The 20,107-nt window shown below is 41.1% G+C and overlaps 1 protein-coding gene across 1 annotated transcript in view; it reads left to right on the top strand.

Annotated features, from left to right (window-relative positions):
• Ntrk2 (neurotrophic receptor tyrosine kinase 2) overlaps positions 1-20,107 on the top strand; it is a 388,716-nt gene that overhangs the window by 295,434 nt on the left and 73,175 nt on the right. The window contains exons 18-19 of the mRNA XM_004639387.2: positions 10,749-10,921; positions 14,654-14,888. Of these exons, the coding sequence (XP_004639444.1) occupies positions 10,749-10,921; positions 14,654-14,888 (408 nt within the window). The remainder of the gene's footprint in view (positions 1-10,748; positions 10,922-14,653; positions 14,889-20,107) is intronic.

Genomic DNA, 20,107 nt, shown 5'->3' with positions numbered 1-20,107 from the left:
GCCCCATAATATCCTTGATCAGAAAAATTGGGAAACTACTGAGTTACAAGATGTCACAGCTCAGATACTCTTATATCTTGAGTCCTCACTGACCTTGAAGGGCTAGGGCCAAAATGTTGGCTATCCTTGTAGCCCTTCTTTTTCTCTAATTTTTGGTTTGCCAACTTTAGTTGTTAACCCTCAAGAAGAGAAGCTTAATAATATTATTTCACTGTAACAGAGGCAGTTGAGCTTAACATTACTGTCTGAATATCAAATGCCTTCGACATAACATGGAACTGCTATTTTCCAACAACCATGGATATTCTAAACTTTAAATCCCTATAGAATGTGAAAAAAAAATCCACATTTTTACACAGAAATTTAGAAATGAAACCATTTATAACATTGTAGCAGGACAATCCTATGACATTTTTCCTGTCTCTTGTTTTCTTTTATTAGATTTAAAAAAAAACATTTACTTTAAAAAAGAGTGTAGCAATAATTGATATGACATTAGAGGCAGTACACATTTAGAAAACCAAAATGAGTTTTTGTGGAAAAAAAAAAAAACCAAAATGATAGGTATTTCAAGCATGGTTTTAATATTACACATTGCCATCCTCAGTTTAGTTGCTTATTTCACAGGTATCAGCTTATATAGTTAGTCAGGGTAAGAATTCTACCCACTAACTGCTATTTTCAAAAACCTGATGGAGATTCTTAGGACTATTGCCTTAACCATCTTGTTTATATAAATTTATGGTTTTTGCCCCTGCTATATATCCTAAATTTTCTCCTTTCTGTCTCTTCACTGTTTACTCCTTAAGTTCTTGCTTTCCATTTAACTGTGTTGCACTTTTTAATTTTTATTTCTTGTTTTGAGTTCTTACACTAGGGAGACAATGTGATACTTACACATGTGGATCTGGTTTATTTCATTTATGAGTATATATTCAAGTGGCATATACATATATGAAGGCTTCAAGTTTAGTTTTCTTTATAGCTGAGTAATATTCCATTGTATAAAAACACCACATCTTTTTTATCCATTCCTCAGGTGAAGGGCATTTTGGTTATTTCCAAGATTTGGATATCACAAATTGTGCTGCTGTAAACATAGGTGCACATATATCACTATGATATGATGTTTTGAGTTATTTTGGGAAAATTCCCAGAAGGGGATAGCAGGATTGAATGGGATTCCCAGTGCTAGTTTTTTATAGAGTCTCCGCATTGATTTCCATAATGGTTGTACCAGTCCACATTTCCACCAGCAGTTGAGAAGGGTTCCCTTTTCCCCACAGCCTCTTCAACATTTGTTGTTGGTTGATTTCTTTATGATAGCCATTCTTTCTGGGGTGAGATGATATCTCAGTGTTGTTTTAATTTGCACTTCACAGATGGCTAGTGATGTGGGGAACTTTTTCATATATTTACTTATTTCCTTTGAGAAGTGTGTGTTCATCTCTGATGCCCATTTCTGGGCTCAGTCTTTAAATTTTGGGGACCTAATATTTTTCAGTTCTTTATAAATTCTAGAGAGCAGACCTTTGTCTGAGGGATTATTAGTCAAGTTTTTTTTCAAAATTTGTCTGTTTGTTTTTCACTTTGTTGTTAACTTCTTTTGATGTGCAAAAACTTCTCAATAAGAGGATGTCCTAGTTGTTAATTCTTTCAACTATTACCTGTGCGATTTGATTTTGTTCATGAACTCTTTGCCTACCCCTATGCTTTCAAGAGTTCCTCCTACTTTCTCTTCCAGGAGACTTACTGTTTCTGTTTTAATGTTTAGATCTTTAATCCATTTTGACTTTGGCTTAGTGCATGGTGATAGACCTGGATCAAGTTTTAGTTTTCAGCATGTAGACAGCCATTTTTTCCAGCACCATTTCATAAAGAGGCTATCTTTCTTCCAGTGAAAACGTTTGGCCAATTTTCAAAGCATAAGGTGGCTAAGTGTTTTCTCAGAGGCCTCTGCATCTTCTAATCTCCTCAGATCTATTTTTGCCACTACCACGTTGATTATATCACAGCTTTGTAGTACAATTTCAAGTCAGGAATATTAATGCCTCCTGCCTTGCCTTTCTTGCCCAGGATTGTCTTTGCTATTCTAGGTTTTTTCTGATTCCAATATATTTTAGGAATGATTTCTCTAGGTCTGTGAGGTATGTCAGTGGAATTTTGATAGGTATTGCATTAAATCTGTATAACAATTTTGGGTGTATGGCCAATTTCACTGTATTGGTTCTATCTATCTGGGAGCAGGGAATGTATTTCTATTTCTGTAATCCTCTATGATCTCTTTTTTTAGAGTACTGTAATTTTTATTGAACAGATCTTTTACTTTAGTTAGAATAATTCCAAAGTATTTCATTTTCTGTGGTGCTATTGTAAAATGTATGGGTTTTCTAATTTCCCTCTCAGTGTGTTTGTTATCTGTGTAGAGGAATGCTATTGACTTTTGAGTATTGACTTTGTATCCTGCTGTGTTACTGAATTTCTGTATTAATTCTAGTAGCTTCTTGGTGGAGTTTTTGGGTCTTCCAAGAAAAGTATCATGTCATCTGCAAATAATGATAGCTTAACTTCTTGTTTCACTATTCTAATTCCTTTCATGTCTCTCTTTTCTAATGGTTCTAGCTAATGATTCCAAGACTATATTGAGTAGGAGTGGTGACAGAGAGAATTCTTGTCTTGTACCTGATCTGAGAGTAAAAGATTTCAGTTTTTTCTAATTAGAATTATGTTAACAGTTGGATTGTCATAGATAATTTTTATCAGATTGAGGTAGAGGCCATGTATTCGAATTTTCTGTAGGACTTTGGACATGCATTAGTGTTGAACTTTGTCAAAAGCCTTTTCTGCGTCAATTAAGATGATCAAGTGGTTTTTGGATTTGGAGCTATTGATATAGTGTATTAAATTTATAGATTTGAGTTTGTTGAACCATCCTTGCATCCCTGGGATGAATTCTACCTGGTCATGGTGTATAATCTTCTTAATGATTTGCTGTATTCTATTTGCTAAGATTGTAATCAGGATTTTTGCATCTATGTTCATAAGGAATTTTCATCTGTAGTTCTCTTTGTTAATTGCATCTTTCTCTGGTTTTGGTATCAGTATAATACTTGTCTCCAGGAATGATTTTGGGAGAATTGTTTCCTTTCAGTTTCATTGGAGAGTTTGAGGAGTATTGGGATTATATCTTGTGTAAATTTCTTGTAGAATTCAGCTGTGAATCCACCAGGACTCAGACTTTTCTTTGTCAGTAGTTTTTTTTATTATTATTACATTATGAGTTTCATTGTTGTTATTTGCATATTGAGAGTTCTTATATCATCTTGATTCAGTTTTGGTAATTTGTACCTTTCTAGGAATCTTTCCATTTGTTCTGTGTCTTATATTCTGTGACAGTAAAGATTCTCAAAGTAGCTATTGATGATCTTCTGAATTTCCACTGGATCTCTTGTAATTTCATCCTTTTCATTCCTTATTGCTTGAATTTTAGGATTTTCTTTCCTCTTTTGATAATGTTGGCTAGGGACTTATCAATTTTATTTAATCATTCAAAAAACCAGCTTTTTGATTCATTTGTTCTTTGTACTGTTTTCTTCATCTCTATTGCATTAATTTCTGCTTTAATCTTTATAATTTCCTCCCATCTTTGGGCTTTGAGTTTGGCTTGTTCTTCTTTTTCTAGACTTTTGAGGTGCAGCTTTAAGGTATTTATTTGTTCTTGTTCTGTTTTTCTAATGTCTGTGTTAACAGCTACAAATATCCCTCTAAGTACTGGTTTCATTGCATCCTATAAATTCCAATATGTTGTACTTGAATTTTCATTGAATTGTAGATGTTGTTTAATTTCTTGTTCAATTTCATCAGTGACCAATTGGTTGTTGAGGAGGGTGTTGTTTAATTTCTATGTATTTATGTGATTTTTTTTTTTGGTCTTGCACTGTGGTATGATAATATGCAGGGGATAATTTCCGTTTTCTTGCACAGACTTTAGCATGAACTATGGACTAGTATGGGGTCTATTTTAGAAAATGTCCCACATACAGCTGAAAAAAATGTGTATTCAGATGTGATTGGGTGTAACACTCTGTATATATCCACTAAGTTCATTTCTTTCAAGTTCTGGTTCAGTTGGGCTTTGTCAAATGTTTTCTGTGTGTCTCTTGAAATGATTGCATGGGTTTTTTTGCCTTGGTTCTCTTATGAAGTATTGCATTTGCTGATTTGTATGTTCCACCATCTCTGCATCCATGGGATGAATTGTACTTGATCATAGTCTGTAGTCCTCTGGATGCTTCGCTGCATCATGTTTGCTAGGTCTTACGGAGAATTTTTATTTCTGTATTCATTTTGGATATAAGTCTTTCTTTCTATTTTTCTTTTGGATTCTTCTCTGGCTTTGATATCAGGGTAATGCTCACCTGTAGGAATAAATTTGGGAGAATTGTTTCCCCTTCAATTTCTTGAAAAATTGTGAGAAGTAGTGGTGCTACATCTTCTCTACATTTCTTGTAGAATTCAGCAGTGAATCTGTCAGGCCTTGGCTTTTGTTTTGTTGTTGTTGATAGGTTTTCATTTACATTTTCAATTTCATTGACTGATATTGTGCTATTTAGACATTTAATATTTTTTGATCTATCTTCGGTAATTAATAATTGTATTTTCAGCCTAAAGGACATTTCAAATGGTAAATATAGGCAACACTTGTCTAGAAGGTCTCAAGAGAGCAAACATTCTCCATTAAGACCACAATCTCTTTTTGTCTTGCCTTTCCTTCAACCATCTATTTAATCATTGAATGCATCCTATTTTGAAGTGTGTGATCAGTTTTTGTCCCACAATATCCTATTACATCAGTTTTTTTAAATAAGGTCTCTTGCCTTTCTAACTAGCTTTTCTGTTGTTGTTGTTGTATTTTAGGGAACGGTCTACAGGGTGTTCAGGGTCTCACTACTAGATCGGACTCATAGTGATCCGCCTGTTTACAACTTCCCAAGAGCTGGGATTATAGGCATGGACCACCACTCCCAGTCTCAGTTGCTGTCTCAGCACCCCCTGGGGGCAGGGCCAGCATGGAAGGCCCTGGGATCAAACCGCTGGCCCCTGCACCTGCTTGCAGGTGCTTTAATCCACTGAGCTATGGCCAACCTTTACCTTTATTTATTTATTTGTTTGTTTATTTATTTAGTGGTACCAGAGATTGAACTCAGGACCTTCTACTTGCCAGGCAAGCACTTATCAAACTATCTTCTCATTGACCTTGGTATTTTGCTCTCACATTTTGTTTTGATTTTGATTTTCCTTTACTTATATCCTACTTTCACTAACTCCTAAGTTCTGTGCTGATATTTATCTCATACTACTCCATTACTCCAGGTGTTAATCAACACACATTCCAGGCAATCTTGCTGTAGCTGTGGATGAGACTTCTACCTTTCAAGTGTTAGGAAATTCACAAGTAATAAAATAAATGAACATACAAGGTAGTAAGAAACCAGCAGTATTCAATGATTGGGTGAATATGCTTGTCAAAATTAGACTTCAGTGGAGGGAGTCATGGTGGGAAGCTGCCATCCCACGCTTATAGTCTCAGCGCACTGTCATGGGACTCTAGGAACCAGCCAGACCTCATACAGTTGAGAGCTGTGACTATAGCTGTGCTGCACGGCAAAGCTGATGTTCACAAAAAGTGTTGCCAGCAAGATTTTCCAGCTTCTGATTGTTGTCTGGCCATGGTTCTACCCTTTAAAAATTCTGTCCTATGAGTGCCAAATTCAGAAGATGATTCTGCCTGAGTTTCTGCCACCATATATTTCTGAATCTCTTAAAATAAAATTGAGTCATAATGTAGGAAAAAGAGAGAACATACAAAATGGATAGGCATGTAGAAGGTCTTATTTGTGAAATGCATTTGCCCTATGAATAGTAAAATCTGTTTTACATCAAAAAAAAAATTGTTACTGAAGAACAACATTTAACATTGAATTAAGCAGACCACTTCCCACAGTGATTTTCTATGGATTCAAAGGACTGTAACACGCATGCAGACTTTTCAGGTTGGTGCTTCCAGAAAAAAAAATCTGGTTCTTTTTCTCATCCCACCCCACACATACAAACTAGCATTCTTGACTCAACACTACATAGCTAAAATTTGAACAGAAAGATGGCATGCAGGGTATGTTCATGCCATGTAAAAATGACCTAAATCAATTAGCACCTTTCCCAACTCACTAAAAGACGCAGGTTAAGGATGTAAACATGAGCTCTCTCTGCACCTCAGACCAGCATCTGAATGGAGTGACGAGGTCTCAAGGAGAAAGTACAGGCCAAGCGCTCGGTCTCTGGAGGTAGCTCCATGCTTTCAGGAAATAGACTGCCAAGTAGAAGAAGACAGTGGCCATCAGCACTTCTCCCTGTGCCCAATCCAGACATCTGTTGGTCTCTGTTGACTCTTCTTACATGGAAAAATTGAAGCTAAGCCTGTGTTCAAATTTGAGTTACACAAGTGTCCTTCTCTCTCAAAGACCCTGGTAGAGAAATGCTAACAGACAAAATTCCCATCCACTTGTCTGTCAATCTGGGCTGGTGGGTGATATGAACACACCCTTACTGTAGAGGCGGGTAAGCCAGAATTCAAACAGTTTGAGGGCAGAGCCAAGGTTTGAACTTATAGTTTTCAATCCTAAACTAGAACTTTTTCTATTGAGCATACTAGTGGAAAGATTTGTACTGACTGAAAGAAAGAAGAATTTGGGATCCAGGCTTCAGGAGAGTGATTTGGGCAGTCCTCCTCAGCATAGGAAGTGGGTTCCTCTGCCAGCTGCCATTTTTGGGCTCTGTCTTAGTTTTCACTCCTTAGTTGGGTTCATGTTCTGCCTTTTCAGATAGTGGCTCATGTTTCATTCCTTTCCTGAGTTCTTTTGTATGTACTTTGAACACACCTTGTATGGCAGGGGTTATTTGATTTCCTGGAACTTGGGAAGCCAGTAAGAGAAGGGATACCAGGGCTGGCCAAAGAGCTCAGTAGATTAAAGCACCTGCAAGCAGGCTTAGGGGCCAGGGGTTCGATCCTTGGGTCTACTGTGCCAGCCCCACCCCCAGGGTGTGCTGAAATGGCAATTGAGACTGGGTGTGGTGGTACACACTTGTAATCCCAGCTCTTGGGAGGCTGTAAACAGGCAGATCACTACAAGTCTGATCTAGTAGTGAGAACCTGAACAACCTGTAGACCCTTCCCTAAAATGCGAAAAGAAAAGAAAAGAAAAGAAAGAAAAGAAAAGAAAAGAAAAGAAAAGAAAAGAAAAGAAAAGAAGAAAGGATACCAGAATGCACTTTCACATTAAAAGGCAAGTAGTGGACACAGTCACATCCCATACCATAAAGCAAGTCAAATGTGAGATTATATATATGCTTTGTATGTGCTTTGTTCTGTAAACTCAGGAAAGAGACCTGGAAGATAACAACTCTTGTCTTCATTTTTTCCCAGTCTATCTCCTTGCCTCATCTGCTGTTTTACCACTGAGAAATTCATCAAAACAAAACAGTGGGAGGAAATTTTTTTTAACTCACCAAAAGCATGTTCATGGATAAAACTGACCTAAGTAAAACTGTCAACATAAGCATATTTATCCTTCCTGTGAGCAGGAACACAAAGAAGTGTAGAGTAAATTCTAGTGAACTAAATCAGGAGGCAGAGAGATTGTAACAAGTGCCATCTCTTTAGAGTCAAGAGAGAGACCAAGACACCATATCTCAGCCACTGTTCATTTTATTAAATGAAGACATGAGCTGTTTCCATGGAAACAGCACATGAGGGTTTATGCTTCTCTGAGCACTTGAGGGGCCAGCTACACTCAATTTCCTAAGCAGAGCCTGTAGTTGGCAAAACCGTTCTTAGAAACCATGTGCCAAAGGGAGGGTAGCAAAGTGATTCCAGAAGTGGCTCAAGAAGCCAGCCACGGGTCTAGAAGAAGCTATGTCTATGATCTCTGCCTTTATGTGTCAGGTCGCCATTAGCAGAGCACTGTTAAGTCCTGCTAAACAGAGGCAATTAAGGAAGGTGCTAGGCTGGGAGGCTGTGAGAGCTGACAGCACTTGGAGATCATGCACTGCCCCTAACCTTTTAAGGCTGACTTGAGCAGGCCCTGCGTGATCACTGATGTCCTCTGCATGCTGAGAAATCATCCTGTGGTGGACTCAGGGATGAGCACGGAGCCTGACTAAAGAAAGACTTAGGCTTCCCCAGGTTGCTGGGGACTCCAACTGACAAGCCTCACTGTCTGGCCTGTAAGAGGCCTCAGAAATTCCACTCTAGCTGATATTCTCTTCCAGAAGTTGACCTGCCCCAGGAACTCACTGATGAGGGGAAAGCAGCCTCAGGGCAGCTCTGTATGTTCGTCTCATAGGCCAGATAAGGCTTTGTTAAAACAGTCACAGTTCAGCCTGACCTCTGCCAAACTTTCCTGCAGATGTAGACCCTGAGACATGCCATGAAGAACATCTCCCCTGCTCATCTCCTCCTCAGTTCTCAGTCTGTTTACAGATGCCCCAGCTCAGGAACTTCCCTAGAGGAACCCACTTGGGAAATGACTCCTACAGCCATGTTAGTTCTTGGATACTAGATGCAGTTTTGAGTTCTGCAGTCATATGAGTCTGATGGGTGCCAGTGCCTTCATCTTGTTCTAATGAGGGAATATATATGTCTATGTTCTCCATTTAGCTGTGATAGAGACCAGCTGCAGTCTTCCTGGAGGAGGGATCCACACACATGCCACCCCACCAGGTGTGACCTCAGGTGTCCCTCATCCTTGTCCCTCAGTCTGAAGCAGCTACTCCTTGTAAGAACTCTTGCTCTCAGCATTTGATTTCCATGACCCACATCATTAATTTGTAGATATCTATTGAATAAAACACATCATATGCCCTCTACCATGTCCAGTGCTGGTGATGCAGACAGGGAAGGCATAGAGATAAGAGGAGCTCAGTCTATTCCAGAGACAAGAAAGTCAGCTCGGTTAGGCTATAGCATTGGTGATCATCTCAGTGATACAATAGAAGTAAATGTGAAGTACATCTAGGAGAGTTGCCCAGCAGGGCCTGGGGAGCCATGAGACTGTAACAGCAGCAAGAGGCTGTTGAGTGAGTCTTCCTGGAGAAGTGATGGGGAGCTTCATCTTGCAATTCTGGTGTTTAGAGATGTGAGTTAGCTTCCTAGGGGGTGTTATAACAAATGTCTACAAACTCAGTGACTTAATACAAATTCACTCTCACAGTTTTGGTGGTCAGATGTCCAGAATCAATTTTACTAAACTACAGTCAAGGTGTCAGGAGGGCTGGATCCTTCTGAAAGTTCTAGGCTTCCTTGGCTATCCATCTTCTTGAAGCTACTCATATTCTTCAGCTTGTGGTCCCTTCTTCCTTCTTCAAAATCAGCAAAATAGTGTCTTCTCTCCCTTCACACCTCTATTTCTATCCTTACATTTTCTCCATCTTTGCTGTTACAAGGTGTGTGTGTGTGTGTGTGTGTGTGTGTGTGTGTGTGTGTTTTCGGGTTTTTTTGTTGTTGTTGTTTTTGTATGTTGCTGGACTCACACAGCTGAACCAGACTAATCTGCTCATGCCAAGATCCTTAACTTCATAAGATTGTAGCATTTCTTTTATCAAGGCAGACAACAAATGCTCAGGTACTAGGGATTAGGAAGTAGAAGTCTATGGAAAGAGGCATTATTAACCTCATACACTAGGGAGAACACCCAGGCTAACATTCTAAGCAGAGGAATATGCAAGGTAGGGAGACCCAGCTCTTTGTCATCTGTATGGCAGCAGATTTTGCAAAATGTAAGTGCTAATCTTCAGGAAGCAATATCAAAGATCACACTGGCCAGAGTCACAAAGGAGCTGGTCTTCAGGACATTTGGTGTTGAGTAGGACTTGTGGTTATTTCTGTGTCTTATATCCCTACTTGACCATAAGTGTCTGAGTCTGGACCAGTGTCAATGGATTCTTGATGCCATAGCAGCTCTTATTTGGTGATGGTCTCTGACAAGACTCAGCCCTTTTGTGTGACTTTAACTCATGCCAGCTTTGTACCCCATGGTGGCTCAGGGGTATAAGCCGAGATTTACAGACATCTCAGTCCAGCTGACATGCTTCTGCCAATATTTATTCTGGCAATGTGAGTGCTCTTGAAGCTCACTTTGTGGGGACACTTCTTGAGGCATTTGTGTGGGGGGCTGCAAGCTGGAGAAGGTCTTAGTGTGTGACCCAGGGACCAGCAAGGTATCCTTGCTGAAGTGGAAAGATGGCCCATGATGGCTCACTGGCTCTTCTCTGCTGAATCTTCTCATTCTGTAAAGTTTCAAAGAAGGTTCTCTGGCCAGAAGTGAGGTGTACACATTATCATAGGCAGTTCAAAAGGAATCAAAATTGGAAAGCTCTTCATAAGTGCTAGGCCCAGACCAGAGATAAAAGATGTGCAGTTTGCAAAATGACTTAACAAGAGAACATCTGTGAAAGTACTTGGTAAAGTGTAAAGTGCTACCTATCCATGAAGATTAGCTTAGTCATTAATATAAACATTATTTCCTAAGAACTTATGCTACTTTCCAGTCTTTTGTGCAATAAAAGAGAAAAATAACTTTCTCTTCTAGAATTCTTAGGAACCAGTAATAAAATACCTTGCTGATCCATTTGCTTTTTGATATCTTGGGTTAAAAACTTTGCTTTTTTCTTCCTGTGCATCTTCTCCCCAGACACTAAAGGATGCCAGTGACAATGCACGCAAGGACTTCCACCGAGAGGCTGAGCTGCTGACCAACCTGCAACATGAGCACATCGTCAAGTTCTACGGTGTCTGTGTGGAGGGAGACCCGCTCATAATGGTCTTTGAGTACATGAAGCACGGGGACCTGAACAAGTTCCTTAGGTAAGAGAGGCCAGAGGGGAAGCTGGGCTTAAGGAGAGAGCCAACCTCCAGCTCTGACAACGTGGAGGCCAGGACAGGGGCTACTGGGAAGGGAACACTTCTCTCTCTCTCTCTCTCTCTCTCTCTCTCTCTCTCTCTCTCTCTCTCTCTCTCTCTCTCGGAACCGGTGATTGAACTCAGGCCCTTGCGCCTGCCAGGGAAGCGCTTACTCTACTGAGCCATCTCCCCAGCTCCTTTCCTCTCTTTAGAATAGCCCTTCCTAATAATTGTCCTCACAGATGCCTGAGAAAGAAACAGAAGAAAAAGAAGGCCACAGTGTCTTCCTTGTTCTTAAGCAACTCTATGCGATAATGCTCTAAGGACTTGAATCAACTTGCATTTACTGAACATTTATTATATTACATGTCGTGTGCCCTAGAGGGTCTGTGGAAGTTTGCAAGTGGGTCAGAGAATATCACTCAAAGCCCAAGACACTGTAAGAGCAACATACCCAGGTATGGCCATGGAAGATGTGGCCAGGTGCAGTTGAAAAGTGTCGCCATGCAACCAGGGACTCAGTGCAATAATGCCTTGCAAGGAGAGTCTGTCCTCTGGAAGAATCTTGATGTATGCATGTGATTGATGGTCCGGCATGTTCTTGGCACTTCCTGACAACAGGATGTCTTCTGTTATCTCCCCAGCTTTCTTATCATCCAAAAGCTCATATTAATCACAGCATGGCCAGCCCCGCGCTAGGTGAAGTAGGAAAGGGAGAGGAAAACAAAACCCTTGTTTTCAGGGAAAGCTTCCCAGATTTTCCTCTAGAGTTGCTCCATAGTTCTCCTGCAATGAGGAGAAAGATAAGTGTCTTTCAAATGATTTAAGTTCATGTTTATTGAGTGCATTCATGAGCACTTTAAATATTTTAACTTGCTTAAATCTAATAAAATATTATCACCATCATTCCCATACAATGTTTGGGGAGACTGAGTCACACAATTAGCAGGAGACAGAAGCGGATTCAAACTCCTGACTTCCGAGTCCATAGTGTGCGTGACAGCTGTGAGATCATCTCACGCTGTACACATAATGGAAAAGCACATTATATCCAAATATACATCATTGTATCTTTCCATTGAGTTATTTTAGTTTATATTTTGAAATAAATAGACTCACTTTAATTTTGAAAAGAAGAAAAGCGCCAGTATGCTGCAGAACACCAGAATAAGCAAAGTGTGGTAAACTGCCAGGCACATCCTCTGCTGGGGACAGCGGCCAAGGAAGGCTGAGCAGCCCATGGAGCAGGTCCTGGGCACTGCTCCTCCTCACAGCTCAAGCCAGAATGCTGGTGCATCTGCACCCTAAGAATGTTCTGGAAGCAGGAGGTGCCTTGTGGTGTTCTCCCAGAAGAGGTAAAATGAATTTTAGCACTCACCTGGAAGAGAGGAAGTTCACCTTATTTTCTCCTGGGAGAAGAAGTACATTTTATGGTTCTCCTGAAAGAAGGGAAGTAGATTTTAGTGTCTGCTGGAAGAGGGGAAGTGCATCTTAATGTTCTCCTAGAAGGAAGGAAATGCATCCTAACTTTTTCCTGGAAGAAAGGAAGTGTACCTTACTGTTCTCCTACAAGAACAGAAACACATCTGACTGTTCTCCCAGAATAAGGGATGCACATCTTAGTGGAAAGTGCAACTTTGTTTTCTCCCAGAAGAGAGAAAGTGCATTTAGTGTTCTCTTGGAATAGGAAAGAGCGTCTTCACTTCTGGTACTGGAAGGAGCAAAGGTGAAGTGTGCGGTTCTACTTCATTTACATTCCTGTTTGGACCTTCTTCGGAAACCTGACCTAAAGCAGATCTTTCTGCTTTAAAGTGTCCAGGGCCTTCTGATGTTAAAAGAACGCTGTTCCTAGACCTGGTGGAAGCAGCTGAAGTGGCTTCTTAGAGATGTGGGCCCATCCTCTAAGCCAGGCTGGCTAGGATGGCGGCAGCCCTGCCCTAGAGGGTCCCCATCTCCTCATGCCTGCACAGTAAAAGGCTGGAGGATGGCACCTGGCACAAAGGTGGCCTGTGTAGGTCTCAGGCCTTCCCTCCATCCAGAATTCATGCCTCCAATTTGTCCAGTTTTCTAATGTTACAGTAGACTGTACTCAATCTACAACATATTTCATTGAATTTCATTGAACTAAGTCTATGAGGCTGGCTCCTGGCCAGGTTCTTTAGATCTTCATTTTGGATCCTCATCTGTGTGCACCCTAGGTCCTTCTCCTGGGTGTCAATATCTCAGTAGAGTTTAGAAAGTGGAGGAAAATCTTTCCCTGACCCTGAAAGCAGTGGTCCTCAACCTTTGTGGCCCCATGGACTGGTTTTGTGGAAGCCAGGTTTCCATACAGAGGACATTTCACTCCTAGCCTTCTACCCTCAGCTTGCTGTCAGGCCCTAATAGACCGCAGATGAGTACTGCTCTGTAGTTGAGGGATTGGGGCTGCTCTAATGAGTTGGGCTTGATTAACTGTTAATGAAAGGATGCTTTTTGTTATCAGAGCATAATTAATGTCTTCTTGCCACCTGTCCATAGCTTTTTCAAAGAAAAGAGGTGTTTTTATTATGTTTTGAGAGCCTTTCGCTCTGAGTTCCTAATGAAAGTCTGGGAAACACTGTACAGCCTCAATTTGTTCTCACAACAAAACCTTCACAGACATACAGTTAGTTAGAGTCTTCATTTTTTTGTTTCCAATGAAGCCACAAGCCCAGAACGGTTATTTTACCCAGAACCACGCAGCCATTGTGTTAGGCCTGGATTCAAATTCAGTGTTGATGCTGTCACCAGGTTTCGGGTGCTGGAGTCTCCCTCTAGAGGGTTCTTCCAGGTCCTTTCTGTCCTGAACAAAGAATTGGTCAAGACAAACAAAAACAAGTAGTAATGTTTTATATTTATTAAAGGTATGAAAAGACAAAGAAGATGCTCTGCAGAGTTTGGGCCAATTCGAGATAAGAAAGAGTCATCACCCTCTGCAACCACAAGTGGCTTCACCTTCACACAATTCTAAAACATGCAAAACAGAAAGATTAAAATCTACATCAGACTGCAATAGTTTAAAGAATCAGTCTGCCCCCAGCAAAGGAAACATTGTGAGTGGCTTGGAGGAGCTCTCCTATGTGTACCATGGAATGTGTTGAGCATAGGGCTAGTAGGAAGGTGGCCTGGTGGAAGCCATGCTTTGTACTGGGGATGACAATCTTTACTGAGGTCACCCTGGGGCTCTGCTGCACTGGCATAAGGGAGCTCCCCAACCCCTGTAACCACAGTTGAGGTAGACTGAAAGCTTAGGGGCTGGAGGTGAGCCTTGGAGAGATCAGTTTGGGGCTCAGGTGTTCTCTGTCTCTCACTGTACAAGGCTTGGTGGGTGGGGTGGGGAATCTGTGGGATGTTGGGATGCCCTGGCCCCACCCTTAGGAGAGCCCTTCTTCCCAGCATTTTCCTTTACTGGGGCCATTTTCTACTTCTCAGAATCAGAGGCTCTGGCCAGGGTTCTGAAGTCCCCCAAATCCTGTCAGCATGGGGGTGGGGCAGCAGCAGGTTCCTGTGACCCTGCAATTCTACAATCAAGGAGAAGAGACAGCCAAGGTGCTGTAGCAGCTTTAGAGGCAAAGCTGGGTGCTATGAAGCATCTTAGTCCTTCCTTGTGCTGAGTGAGACAGCCCCTCTGGTCAGGGCTGAGGCTCCAGCCTTGCCTCCCCTCCTTGCTCTCCCTAGGGCACATGGACCTGATGCAGTACTGATGGCAGAGGGCAACCCACCCACGGAGCTGACACAGTCACAGATGCTGCACATTGCACAGCAGATTGCCGCAGGCATGGTGTACCTGGCGTCCCAGCACTTTGTGCACCGTGACCTGGCCACCCGAAACTGCCTGGTGGGGGAGAACCTGCTGGTGAAGATCGGGGACTTTGGGATGTCCCGGGATGTGTACAGCACTGACTACTACAGGGTGAGTGCCTATTTTCCCCTGGAGGTCCCCGTATTCCCATTTGCTGGAGCTGTCATGCAAAACAGCTCAGACCAGGGCACTCAAAAGAGAGGTAGGTATTCCTCCCAGTGCTGGAGGCTGTATGTGCGAGGTCAGAGGGGCAGGTGGGATCTCTCCTTTCCTTCCTGCTTGCAGCTGGTTGCTTCTTGGCATTTATTCACTATATTTTTAATGCAGCCAGGCCCCTGGCATTTCTTTTTATGTTCAAATGTCCTCTCTTCTTTTAAGGACACCAGTTGTATTAAGGTAAGGCCCTCCCCTGCCAATGGCCTTTTTTCCTTCTAATCATATTTCAAAGTCCCTTGTCCAAATATAGTCATATTCTTGAGTACTGGGTGGGGGAAGGTCTTCAACATATAACTATTAGGGGAACATAGTTCGGCACAGGATACCCTTTCCACTGTCCTGTGTTACTCTAGAGCAGTGTGCTATCCCCAAGAGGTAAATCCTCCATAAAAGCATTTCCAGAGGCACACAGGATTGAGGAGCTTAGGTTTAATTCTGTATATTGAAGTCTTTGTTCTGGGTCTTGTTTACATGAATGATAGTGTAGTACATTATGGGAGCTCCCTGACAGAACTGTCTTGGATGGAAGTGGTGGAGCTGGTGGCCTTTGCGAGGTGAGAGGTACTGTCCTGTCCCTGAATAGCTCTGTATAGCCTGCCAGTGGCTTCACTGATAGAACCAGTGAGTAGAGTCAGAGGCAGGAATTCCAATGCTCTGATTATTGAGAATTGGCCTCCTGGGGAGGTTAGATGGGCTAGCTGAGATCTTGGGAACTTGAGTGTGTGAGAGAGCAGAAATCTACAAATGCTGAAATTGATAAAGTGAAGGTTTGAGATGATGTTATGTCACCTCATACCCTCCATTTGATTTTGTTTGAGTTGCTTGACTTTCAAGGGAAGATGAAGGAAGTAGAAAGGGAGATTGTAAGGTAGCATGTGCTGGATGTGTACTGCCTAAGAGAAGGAGGCTGAGAATTGAACCACTTTTCACAGAAAAAGGGGAGCTGGTGAAGGTATGGCCTCGCCTCAGCTTTGCCCTTCTCCTGATCACTTATTCTTAGAAGGTGTCTTAGTTTGTTCACTACCCCCGTGTGTAGCCTTCCTGACCTCCGTAACCTCTACATGTCAGCAGGGTCAACTTTGCTACAATTGGTTTAAGAGAATGAATCCATTGCTTCCTGCATGTTCTCCTGCAGATTGTTTATGATTCTTTTTCTTTGCCACTTTGGTAAGCATTGTTCATACTTAGTGCTGTAAGAAGACATCAAGAACAATTTGAAAAGGATTCTCTTGGGTGCATTTTCAGGAAACAAGTGCATAATTTTAATCTCAAACATTTAAAATGGAACTTTGAAGCACTCCTCTTGAGTCTAAAAGTGATTAACGTATTCTAGACATCCCAAACACTAAAAGTGCTTTACCTACCAATAGAAGCATTTGCTCTATTAATTAACTCTACTTACTTGGCAGAAGGGGGTAATACGATGACTCTGAGTCTCATAGGAACAAAACACATGAGTGCTTCCTTAAGGAATAGCTTTGCTAATTGTTATGAATATTTAAGGGCCTAAGCAGCAGGCTTTTCTTTAGCAGTAGATGAATAAAAATAGTGTCTGGAACAAAGTAAGTGTTCAATAAATATTGCAGCCTAATCATTACCCAAATCAGTAATGATACTCATCATCCCCTAAATAGTGATTAAAGTAGGGAGGACACTATATTTGAGCAGGAATCTCCAGGGAAATAATTCATACAACAAATATGGAACATCTCAACTCTATAAAGATAAGTTGCTCAACTCACAAATAGGCAAAGTATTTGAATAAACATTTCTCAAAAAAATATCCAAATGACCAATAAACACATGAGAAGATGCTTGGCGTCATTAGTCTTTAGGTAAAGCAGAAGAAAAGCTGCCATGATATACTTTCACTTGTGGTTAGGGATATAATAAAAAAGATAGTTATAAGTGCTGACAATAATGTGGAGAAATTCCACAGAGTGAAAACATGGTGCAGCTCCTCTGGTGGTTTGGTAGGTTCTCAAAATGTTCAGCATGGACTCATCATATAACTCTACAATTTTAATCTAATGCATATTGCCGAAAGAATTGAAATTATATATTCACTCAAAAACTTACACATTGAAGTTCATGGAAGCATTATTCAAACTATCTGAAGAGTGGAAAACATTTATCTCTCTGTCAGATGATGAACAAATAAACAAAACATGGTAGCCTGAACAATGGAATAATAGTTAGCAATACAAAGAAGTACTGATCCATGTTGCAACATGGATAATTCTTACAGATACACTTAATTGAAAAAGCCAGACTCAGCATGTCATAGTGTATGATTGCATTTATTTGAAATGTCCAGAGTAGAAAAACTCATGGAGATAGGAAGTGGATTAGTAGTTCCCAGAAATGGGGCAAAAGGAGATGGAAGAGTGGAGGGTCCTGGATTCAGGGTTTCTTTGGGGGGGTTGATACAAATGCTCTAGACTTACACAGCTGTGATAGTTGTGCAGTACAGTGAGTATATGAACAAAAGGAGAGCATACTGCAGTGTGTACTTTAAAGGGTAACTATCATGACTGAAAAATGATACTTCCATGGAGAAAACTTCTGAAAAAGAAAATGCTGGTAAAATAGTGGCCATTGTTCTGAACATAAGAAGTTAATATTGGCATTACACACTGTAAAAATCTGCCATATTTTATTATTTGTTGAGAAAATCCTCCACTTAAGTGATGAGATCCTGAACTACTACTTCTTGCTGAATTCATTGAAGGAAATGATTCCTGTGTCCTTTATTTGTCAAATGTTCTTGGAGCTATCCCAATTATTAATAAATGTGCATGAGAGATTACCTTAATTTCATTCTCTCTACCCTGCAGTTTTTATTCAATGACAGTTGCAGGATTTACACTTTTGTGAGGTTTTGTTTGCTTGTTTTACTGAGCAAAGCAGAACCAACCTTACATTGGCCTCCTTTCTCTAATGGGAATGTGGAGGAAAGTGGGGAAATGAATGGTGGATGGGAGATCTGACAGTTGGATAGCAGCCACAAGACAAAGAAACATGAATTTTATTTGACCTTCTCTAAAATTTAGAAATTATGGTCTACTTTTAGGTATCATGAAAGTGTTATGTTGTACAGCTACTTTTGCTCACTGGAGTATCATGTCTACTACTATATATATGCCTCTTGTGAACTCTTCATTCTGTCAATTTTGTCCAATGGTCAAGCAGAAGCTTTTCTGGGTTTCACAGAACTCCAATAGCTGCAGCTTCCTCATCATTTGTCCTCAGTTGATCACTGCCAAGCTTAGCTTAAGCTTATTCCCATCTTGGTTTTCCTCATGTTCTCTCTCACTGAGTGCTTTATGTACAGCTCAGGTCTCTCACCTGCCAGCAGGTGCTCACCTTCAGTTTTTCTTCCTTGTTTGGTTCCTGGCCTCTTCCACAGCCTACCTGCAGTAGCTGATATGGACCATCATCAGCAATGGCAAGAATCCCTTATGCCAGAGTTGTGAGTGAGGCATTTTCTGTTTGCCTAGGGCCACCTGGTATGAAAGAGAGGTGACCAGGAATGGAGTCAAGTAGCTGGAGAAGTTGGATGTTCCTTGTCGTTAGAAAAGAGCCAAAGCTACTTAGAAACACAAGCTTTCTGTCCACGGTGGCTTGTAACCTGACTTATATGTGGCCCAAGGCTCTGTGCCATCAAGGCAGGAGTGGCCAATGGCAGGTGTGGCTCTGTCACACGGAAGCTGCCAGCATCAAGAAACAGGGGCCTCACAGCTTTCACCTCATTGCGGTGGAGTTAATTATATTCTCCCAAGGAAGGGAGAAGTTGGAACACTGCATGTGCATTGAAACCTGCCCGATATGGTAAGCCCAAACTTACTCCAGCATTTATGTTCTCTGAATTGTTTCAGTTAGTACCTCTGCAGTACCAGTCTTCAATTTTTTTTTCTTTCCCTTAATGGGCAAAACCTGAGGTTTAGGAAACATTTGAACCAGATCTCTGTCACTTCCTGCCTGTTGCAGATGTACGACCTCACGCTCCTCGTTCATTACCATGCCACTACGTATACTTAAAAACAATTTTCATGTGCACATTGGTGGTTTTCATGGTTTGGGTCTGGCATATGCTTAACATGAATGTGATCTATCAGTCAGTGGAGAGCCCCACTGGGGAAATCATAGCTTTTCATGCTTTCCTTTGGGCTTTAGATTTATGCTATGGTAATAAATCCCATTCTTTAATTCATCTTCCACTTAAGAAAACAAGAAACAGCATGGGTAAGTTATTTATGATATACATGTAAAGAAGTTGATGAATATCAGTTGGCTGAGCAAGGCCACTGTCAGAATCCTATCACTGAAATGAGACTAGCAGCAAAGTCCAAAATATCATTGCTAGGTCCTCAATACCAGTCTATTACCTATATGGAGGAAAGACAAGGTATTGTACTAAAAAGCAACTGATATTAATAACTAGCCAGTGACCTGAGTTCAGTGTCAGCATTTCCCTCCCAAAGCATCCACAACTTGGAGTTAGAGGGCTGGTGAACCCGAATATGAAGTCCTGAGTCACAGAAGGGAGGAGAGGTTTATATAAAAACTGAACAAGCAGATAAAAAAACAAGAGTTTGCTAGCGTACTGTGGTCATTAAAAAGAATGTGTTTATTTTTAAGGAATATTTTTATGTCACGAGACCATTTCTAGACAGGTAGGTAGGTAAGTAGGTAGAGTGACTAGATCATTCCAAATGTGTTATTAGTGTCTTGTGTAATGTACCAATGGCATTCTCTCTATAAGGAGCAGCATAAGGAGAAATTCCAGTTTCCCCTCCCCTCTCACTTCCCATTAGCAGAGCAATTGTTCCCAACTCTGTCATCTCTCAGCACATCACACAAATAGGTATTCCAGCTTACAGCACCAGGTTTCATCAAAATTGCTTCGTACCTATTTCTGTCTTGTCTTATACAGGACAAGAAATCTTCATATCTGCCCAAGTGGCCTATGCATAGGCACAGAGTAGGTTCTCAGTAATAACTCTTGAACAATATACCCATTATTATGAAGAATTTCTGGAAGTCTGTCTTACAAATCCTGTAGATGAACGCAGAAGATATTCTGATCTGCATTTGGCTCCTGGCTCTAAGTT

The sequence above is a fragment of the Octodon degus genome, unplaced genomic scaffold (genome assembly GCF_000260255.1).
Source record: "Octodon degus isolate 3935 unplaced genomic scaffold, OctDeg1.0 scaffold00111, whole genome shotgun sequence".
NCBI lineage: Eukaryota > Metazoa > Chordata > Mammalia > Rodentia > Octodontidae > Octodon > Octodon degus.
The sequence above is the reverse complement of the archived record's forward strand: the minus strand, read 5'-3'. Positions and strand labels throughout refer to the sequence as shown.